The sequence below is a fragment of the Terrapene carolina genome, unplaced genomic scaffold (assembly GCF_002925995.2).
Source record: "Terrapene carolina triunguis isolate 2854851 unplaced genomic scaffold, T_m_triunguis-2.0 Scaffold58, whole genome shotgun sequence".
Taxonomy (NCBI): Eukaryota; Metazoa; Chordata; order Testudines; family Emydidae; genus Terrapene; species Terrapene triunguis.
This window is the reverse complement of record NW_020664409.1, coordinates 52,307,387-52,316,897: the sequence shown is the minus strand read 5'-3', so window position 1 is coordinate 52,316,897 and position 9,511 is coordinate 52,307,387. Positions and strand designations below refer to the sequence as shown.

The window sequence follows — 9,511 nt, the reverse complement described above, 5'->3', positions numbered from 1 at the left end:
AATCACCAGTGAATTTTTTCCAATGACTTCCCCCCGACACACACACACACACACACACACACACACACACACACACCCTGTAGAGTTGCCTGTGGAAAAACACATTGGTAAAATTAAATAATTGCATTTCAAATTGTGTCTGTCTGCTGCCCACATAGCTCATTACATTTAGCTGACAGTTTTATAAAGGCTTCATAAATAAAGAATAATCTTTGCAGGGTATAGAAATAAGTGAACCCTGCAAGCAGCCAGGATATCACATCACATACTGTAATGTTGAATGACATTATGCTGGTGATGTTTTGGGTTTTATTTTGTTTTTTAAAAAACCTTGGTAGGGATTGAAGGGTATTGGAGATGCTGTTATCTCAGGTCTGCAAGCTACATTAAACCTAATAATTAGACTGCACAAGTTAACTTCAAGATACTGTACTTTAAAATGCACTTAATCTAAACTTTGTTTTAGGAAATTAAAGCGCATCCCTGCATAATGACTCAGAAAAACTTCCATCTGTGCATCGTTTGTATGTGTACAAAGGAGTTCATCCTTCACTTTTCAGTCATTTTAATGTTGCAAATCTAAAAAGGAAAAAAGAAAAGAATAATTCTTTTTTTTTTTTTTAACAGCTAGACTCCTTACTTTATCTTAGTTAGCATCCTGCACCAAAAGAAATCTCTGTCTTTGTTTAGCTTTGGCTGCACGGACAGGTGGCTGGTGACAATCGTTAGTTGGTCTGGAAAAATGGAGGACCTGTTTTCAAGCACACACAGACAGAGAGAGAGAGAGAGAGAGAGTGTGTTTAAAGCGTGTTGTGTGCTTCGCAGCTTTCTGGTGCTGTTGAAATTTGGCAATGCGTTTGTGTGTGTTGGTGATGCAGAACTCAGTCTAGAGCCAGTAGAAGTTGGGTGTTCTCGCTCTCACCCAGTTCCTCATGTTTCAGCGTGCCAGGTTCCACTACAGACTGAGACCTGAAAGCAAAACACACACATGCTAAGAAAGAGTAAGGCAGAAATACTAATATCTTCAACCTGCCTTAGCTTCTTCAGGATCTTGTGACCTTTGCTTTTTCTACGGTGCTCAATTGAAATGCATAAAAGTATTGGTTTTACTATATATATATTTTATATAAAATCATTGGAAAACATATACTTAACAGGAATACCACTTGTTTATTACATGTCCAATTTAACTATCTAACACTTACTCATCATCATTTATGTTCTTTACTGTAAAGTAAAGGCCTGACCCTGAGAGGTTGAAAACAAATAAAAGGAAGTATTTCTTCACACAACGCACAGTAAACCTGTGGAACTCCTTGCCAGATGATGTTGTGAAGGGCAAGACTGTATCAGGGTTCAAAAAAGAACTAGATAAATTCATGGAGGAGAGGTCCATCAATGGCTATTAGCCAGGATGGGTAGGGATGGTGTCCCTAGCCTCTTTTTGCCAGAAGCTGGGAATGGGCCACAGGTAAAGGATCACTTGATGATTACCTGTTCTGTTCATTCCCTCTAGGGCACCTAGCATTGGCCACTGTCGGAAGACAGGATACTGAGCTAGATGGACCATTAGTCTGACCCAGTATGGCGGTTCTTGTGAGGTGCTGAAATGAAGACAATGGGATATGTAGGGGCTCGCTTTCTGGACAAGGCCATAAGGCCCTGATCCTGCAAACACTTTAATGGGACTACTCAGATATGTAAAATTACTCATGTGTGCCCTGTCCTTGCAAGACTGATGCCTAATTTATTCTTGCTACATACCTTGAGGTTGGCAAGAAAGAATTAACCCTGATTTACAAATATGGGAAATTGAGGTACAGAGCTTCTGTGACGAGCCCAAAGCCACAGATGGGGTCAGACCCAGGATGAGAAGAGAGGAGTCCCTGGCTCCCCATCCTGTGCTAAGATCTCTAGATCACAACCCTCTCTACCTGAAACAACTTGGCTGGCATAAACTCACTTTAAACAGCAGACCATTTTAAAGCCATCTCTCCATCCTCAAGCTGATAGTTTGTCATTCAGTGCTAAGCTTTGTGGTGTGCCTATGAGCAGTTAGAGAGGAGTGAATGAGTCAGTATTAAGGGGAGTTTAATTTGATAGTGGCAAGATTACATGCAAAAGCTAAAACTGAATGCATTAAATTAACAGGAAAAAATAAAACACATTCATTTTACTGGAGCTACTTGCCTCTACCTTTCCCCGTCCTCACAATTGAAGAAGGGAAGGGCCAGTGTATTTGGTAGAATAGATATGCTGTGTAGCGCCAATAATGTTTCTTGTTATAGTGGGGGATAAGGGATTTGTCTACATGCCTCAATCATCTGTGTTTTGGGGCAGGAATTTACTTGTTGTTTGTTGGGGCAAAATCACTTGGTTTTAATATTTAAGAATAAACCAAAGGGGAAATCATTTCAAGTTTTAAAATTAAAAAAAGATAGAAATAAAATCATAAACCACATGATAATCAGTAGGGTTTTAAAGAACAGTATTTCCTTGATACGGTTATCCAGGGTTACTGCCAGTTCATTATCTACAGGGCATGTCTCTATTTCCTAGTTCTTAATATTATGATAACCTCTGTTTGACCACTAGCTGACTCACTGCTCACCGGTTAGATACTGCTGGAGAATTGATAAGAATCATTACTTGAATACATCCTGCAGTACGGAGAACAGAGGACAAATCCTGGTGACGACTGATTGGTAAATTAGTAGTCTTCAAGTTTCTAAACCTTTTTCTTAAACCCTAAACTTTTAAATAGCACTTTTTTTTTTACTAGCTATTTTTTCAACTTGAAAAATCTCCAAGCAGCACCATTCTAGATTTTCTAGATCATAAGAACTAGATACTTAATATGAAGTCTTTGTATCAAATGTTTCAATGAAAATACATTTCCCCAAATATATCCACTGCATGGAGAATTCATGCATTTTAATACACAAAGATTACTGAATCCATTATGTTTGAGTTCACACAAAAATAGAGATTGGACCCAGCTCTAGTACATAAAAACACATTACACAAATGTGAAAATGATTCAACCTGAGTTCAAATAAGAACATAGTCTCTTTTTCTCTTTCTTTCTCTGTATTTATGCATGTACACTACTGTAATATATCAAGAAACTGAAACCAAGAGGAAAAACAGCATTCATAGTCTATCAGTCCTTTCCTCTGCAAAGCTTGGTTTATGCCCCTAGTGGTTGCAATAAAAAAAAATCAACATTTGCAAACATATCACAGATAGTTCCTCTTCTACATATAATGGAAAAAATATCATGATTGCCAAATGCTGCCTTTCAGTGGCCGCCTCTGGACATCTCTGTTCAAGCTTTATCATCACTCCTCACTTGGGTGTCTTTGCTCTGAAAGGCTGCAGGTCTCACCACCTCTGTTGTATCCTTCCCAGGCTGCTGCTCCTCACCTTTTTTTCATGTGGGCCCATACACCTGGAACTCCCTTCTGGACCAGGTATGCTGTGCTTCATCTCCTGCCTTCCAATCTCCCTCTGTTAAACATGCTTCTCCCCTGAAGCCTTTCAACTTGTTTAATTCACCCTTCAAGCACCTGAGCATCCAGGGCACCTGGGTTTTGTTTCTCTGCTTAGATTGCAGGGTCCATATTGCCTATTTCTTCCATGTGTCACCCACCACTGTTCATATTTGACACATAATTAACCTCCTGTGGCCCAGTGATGTGGAGAGGAAGAGACATAAAAGCAAGGTCCTATGCAAACCATTCAAATCATATTCCCTCACCCCTTTCTGCTCTGTGCAGCTAATCCTAGTGCTCTCAGCGCAGCAGGTAATCGTTTCTTTGTTTTATGAGTGCAGCCCCTTCCCTATGACTATAGCGTAAGTGAGAAGCCCCCTCCTGTGATTAACTTGATGTCACAGAGAATGTGCGCTCTCCCTCACAGAAGCAAAGGCGCTTGGAATGTACAGTGCTCGTTCTAGCCTTAGAGGGTGACATTCACATGCACACAAAGCCTAGGTAAATGATCTACATGTGGGAGAGCTACAATGGGGTGGGAGGGAGCGAATCCCCCAATTCACTGACAGGGCTCTGAGCAGCCCTGCCACCGCTACTACTAGTACAGCTCAGGGGCTGGAATAGGAGCCACAACTCATACATGTGCACATGTAATCCTGCACCCACTGGCTAGTCCTTCACTCCTTCCCCAAGCCACCTTCAGTCTGAGTTAAAATAGCCTGAATGTGTATTGAAAGATCCCTCAACATAATATACTTGTCCTCTAGGTGCATCACAGTGCACTTGTTCACCACATTCAAGGCCACTGCATAAACCATGGCCAATGCCCAGCGCATTAAAATAATACAAACAGGGACCCAACCTCAACATTATCTGTGGCCCAGCTCTGTGACAGCAATAATCTGTTTTTTCTCCCCTTTGTCTTCATTAGAAGCTGCTTAGCCCCCCTCCACTAAAATAAATAATTCAGCCCTTTCTCCTGAGCTCTCTTTCTAATACTTAAATCCAGCTTAACCCAAGGGGCCGAGTACTGATTTAAACAATCAGCACAGCTTGCCTGATCTCAACTGCACCTCTAAGCAATCACAACAAAGAACCAGCCGTGCTGTTCGGATTTTCACTTTCTAAACACAGATATTTTTTTTGCTGGGAAATGAAAGTTTAGGTGTTTTGGGTGGATTTTGTTGTTGGGTTTTGCTTTTGTTTGTTTTGGATGGTTGGTTTATGGAAGGAGTTAGGAAGAAAACAATGAAACAGCTTTTGAGTATGTTAATTCTCAGTGGGATTCAAAAGGAATTTTTCATGCACATGGGCTCCAGTAGTTACTAAAATATAGCTCCTCAGAAATGAATGTTGTCCATTTACCCCAGTGGGGATGTGGCTCGTAATGTCCTAGCTTTCACAGTGGGCAGCAATAGGGTGACCATATTTCCCAACGGGAAAACAGGACACCATGTGGGGCTAGCCCGAGCACTCCCCCCCGTCCCCACTGCAGGGCTGGCCCTAGCCGCTTGCCCAAATCCCCATACACACAAATGGGTCTGCCCAAGCCACTCGCCCGACCTCTGCCTGCGTGCCCCCCCCCCACGAGGCTGGTCACCTGAGCCCCGCCTGGTATCATCGCTCACTCCCCACACATTCCTCAGCAGCCCCCCTACCTTCCCCCCCGCCCCACAAAAGTGGTCATTTGTCCCCTTGGCTCTTGCCAACTGATCAAGTTGGCAAAAGCCAAGGGGATAAATGCCCACTTTTGCCAAAAAAGTCAGGATGGCTGAGACAGGGCTTAAAAAAGGGACTGTACTGGCCAAAACAGGACCTATGGTCACCGTAGGCAGGGTGCTCCTATTGATGTGATGATGTGAATTGGTGGAAGGTTTGCAACATGAATGTATTAGTGTTTTAAAATACATCTTGAAATATTATATTCTGTAATTACTTTACCTAATTTTAGAAAGAGGCTGTGGTCTATTACAGACTGCCTGTTTACAAGGCACTTCTGCCTGTCATAGATTATAATATTGTCTAGCTGCAAAAACCAGTTAAATAAGCAAAATACCAATTTTATAACAGTGAAACTCACATTCTTGGCTCCTGTTTCTGGGCCTACTTCGTGTCACTAACAAATGCCTTCAATTCATAGAAAGCAATAATGTTCTAGATGTGCACAAATAGATTCAACTCCGCATTTAAGGATGTATGCTCAATCTAATATTAAAACTAGGATTCACAGTAAGTTTTCTTTCTTTCTTTCTTTTTCTCAGAAATACCAAAATAGAGGAAGGTGTATTAACACTTTCTTCACAGAAATTCTGTCAATCACTCATCAAAATCGATCAATGAAATCTGACCGTGTAGGCTGCCTGATCGTGTATATAACTTGTAGCCACACCATTTAAATACCAGTTTAAGCCATTTTGATTTTAACTGTTAAGTGGGCAGTACAAAATTTTGCACTTATGATAGATGAATTTACCTTGACTTATACCATCATTCCTGATAAAACTCAGGGACTGTTTTCCTATCGGTGTCGTGCATAAACATGATGCAACACTTAGTAAATGAAAGGCACAAATACATGGAAGTTCATAATTCCAAAATGTCTTTATTTTGTTGCCTTTAAGTGATTACCAAGTGCCAAATTCAGAAGTGATGGGTAAGGTGGTATCAGTTAATTTAGAGTCCCCTAGACCTGCTTACACCTGTTCTGTGTCCATGTCTAACTTACATGCCAAGAAGCCAGAAGATGTAAGTTAAAGTAGAATGGGGAATACTTTAGCTTGCACCTTCTAGACTCTCAGTGTGTAAGGCAGACCTGTGTAGTCTCCTTTACGTGTGAGTAAAGTAGGCATAAGTAGGTCTAAGGGGGTATAATTAAATGTACATTTCTGAAGGTATCTCCTATGTCCCAGTTCACCCATGATGTAACTCCAATGCATGTGCATTTACTTGGCTCTGAAGGCCATTTTCACCATGCATGAATGGGATATTCTATTCCAACAATAGTGTATCACAGGGATAGTTCATCCTTCCTGCCAATTAATTCCTGGGCCTCACCAGTAAGATAATCATCAAGGGTGCCAACTGTGAGGTGGGTTTGGTGGTGTGGGTCTCTGCTCAGTGGGGGCAAAGGTAAACAGCCACTTTCAAGTCACTACGTCCTGGGCCACATGTGAACCAATAATCTAAATAAGAAAGATGAATTATCCCTTTATCAGTCTTCTGGTCCATCCAGTCATCGTCCCCACCTCACTATATTTTAGTGATTTAGTTGCTGGTTTTCTTTTAAAGCATTTGCTGCCACAATTTACAATACCTATCACTCCAGCCTTGCAAAGCACATCTTTTGTCTCAGTGTTTTTCATACTGCAAAACACAATTGACTGACTAAGCTGAAAAATCTCTGCTGAATGCCAGCATCCCAACTCAAATGAAGGTTGTGGATGCAATACCTACCTCCCGGCTCTAGTGTCACAAGGGAGTTGGAGGATGAAAACTTTGGGCCCTTTCCATGTTCCCAGTGAAGCAAATGAAAGTTTTGCTGCCTTAACTGGATGAAGTATTCAGTCCTTCCTGTGCATTTCAGGGAAACATGAGTCACGATGGAAGAAAGGAATCCTGAATGGTTGTTAGCCTGAGCACTTTAGTCATGTATTCATTCCCTGCCTCCTTTGATAACCTCGTTGGGATTCATGCTGCTTCTGTGGTAATTGAACATTTTGTTCTAAACCCATAGGTGGTAATGCCAAGTGATCCTCCACACACATTTTACTTTGTGCTGGTGACTCATTCCAATTTAATGCCATCCAAACATTAGTTGGATTTAGAAAGTATGAATCATCTTCCTGATAATATTATCTGAAGTTATTGCTAGACGTGCCAAGCTAAAATGCTAGGGCTAGTCAGAGCACTAACAAGTGACTGTTTTCTCCCTAAAACCCACTGATCTAAAATGGATGCTGGTTTACTTTGTATTTAGAAGTGAGGTCTGCTTGGGGGCAGGAGCTGGACATGTAAACTCTGGCTTTGTTCTCCAAGGATCACAGCTGCTTCCACTGAAGGAAAGTAGAAGACATCCTCCACCCCTGGAAGTTTTTCTTGTCTCAAGGTAAGCCTGTGTTGTTCACACAATGATAAAAGCCCCAGTGCCCTTTGCTCCTGCCTCTAGGATAAAACTTCACCTTCTGCAGTATATACAAAAGAAATTTCCATGGAACTTCTTTACATGATGTGATAGGAAAGAATAGTAATGCTGCTAATGCCTCATTGTCTAGGATTTTGGAGCTGTCGATGCTAAATCTCATTTAAGTATTCTTTTCTAGAAAAGCATTAAAAGTATTTATTCTTGTGGCACAGACTCACAGCATTTAGTATTCCATAAATAATATTCTACTTAAGATGTCTTGAAGCTTTTTCTTCATGGAGTCTATTTTCCTCACCTAAACTAGTGAAAGATCTAAGACACTAGTGAGACTGCTTTGCAGGAGTCTAACCTGTAATCTTGTGCATGGTCTTTCAGGACCTCTGTCATCAGCAGATTGGTGGAGAGTACACAATTTATATGATGAAAGAAGCAGGGTGGGAGGGTTTACAGGGCAGGATTCACATGTGTTTGAGCCAGGTGGTTCTGTCTCTATCTACAGTAGAACCTCAGAGTTACAAACACCTCGGGAATGGAGGTTGTTCATAACTCTGAGATGTACGTAACTCTGAACAAAACGTTAGGGTTGTTCTTTCAAAGGTTTACCACTGAACATTGACTTAATGCAGCTTTCAAGCTTTACTATGCAGAAGAAAAATGCTGCTCTCCATCCCAATTGGCAGCACAAATGTTTGTTCTCACAGACCGGTTAATTACACATTTAATGGGGATGGCAGGCCCATTTTAAAGGTAATTAAAAAAAAATCGGGTCCTAAATCTTTCCTCATAAATTAGTGTCTCGTATATATTGGAGATAGAGGGGGATTTGTATTGTATCAGTCGAGAGTACAATTATTCATCAATCAATCCTTTTTCAGAGGACCACATAGCAACTCAGTTTTGGCTCTGGCATTTAGTAGAAATCAGGTGACTCCTTTCTTCAGCAGTCTGCAAAGTCCTTCAGTCCCTATGACCCCTGCACAGAATATGGCCCTGATTCAGCAGAACACTTAAGTCTCGTTGGAATAAAAAGAGCCTTGTTGAATGGGGATTTTAAATTGAGAGGCAATATTTTTCGCCTGTTGCAGTTACTAAACCTAGCTCCCTTCTAAAACCTTCTAAGCCTAGCTCCCTCCATGCTACTCAACCTCATAGAGTTAGGGGTGGGCACAATTGAATCCAAGATTCTGAGGTTTTTGTTCAATAAAACTGTTCAGTAAATCTGAAAGTGGAAGTGCTCAGGTTTATGAGGGGCTGGGAGTGTGTGTGTGTGAGGGGGGGAGGGGGCAGGTGAGCTGGAGTTTAACCGCTTAGTAGAGGGTAGCATTCACTACATGTAAAATGTTCCTGTGTAAGGCCCTGAGCTTGCAAACAATTATGCATGTGTTAAATTTTATGCATGCGAGTAGTTCAATTGATTTCACTAAGTCTGTTTTCCTGTGTTCAGTTAAGCATGAGTGTCTTTGCAGGGTTGGAACCCAGGAGTATGTCTCATTCAGAGCTATATCTGACCGTACTTAAAAGCTATTCAATGACCTTAGACTTCTCTACCAAACTAACCTTGCTTAGAGAAAATCCAAAGTGGAAAGAAGAGTGAATCCTCATGCTCACTTCTGAAGCTTTGAGTAATGCTCAGATATGTTCTTACTATTGAAAGAGTAAATGAAAACAAGTGGGGCGATTCACTCCTCGGTGGGGATATTCTGAAGTTGGGAAAGCCAAGAAAACCCTGTTGTTTCTCCAGCAGTTTAGCCTTAATTTTCAAATGACATCATTATGTAGGGGTATATACATAACTATGTGAGAGAATGCAAATGACTTTACATATGTATAACAGAGGGTCCTGTGGCACCTTTAAGACTAACAGAAGTATTGGAGC

General features: G+C 41.2%; 1 protein-coding gene across 1 annotated transcript in view; it reads right to left on the bottom strand.

The window, feature by feature from the left end:
* Positions 1-881: 881 nt before the first annotated feature.
* The window catches only part of CLVS1 (clavesin 1), a 112,379-nt gene continuing 103,749 nt past the window's right edge, over positions 882-9,511 (bottom strand). Inside the window, exon 5 of the mRNA XM_024198454.2 lies at positions 882-969. Coding sequence (XP_024054222.2) covers positions 882-969 — 88 coding nt within the window. The remainder of the gene's footprint in view (positions 970-9,511) is intronic.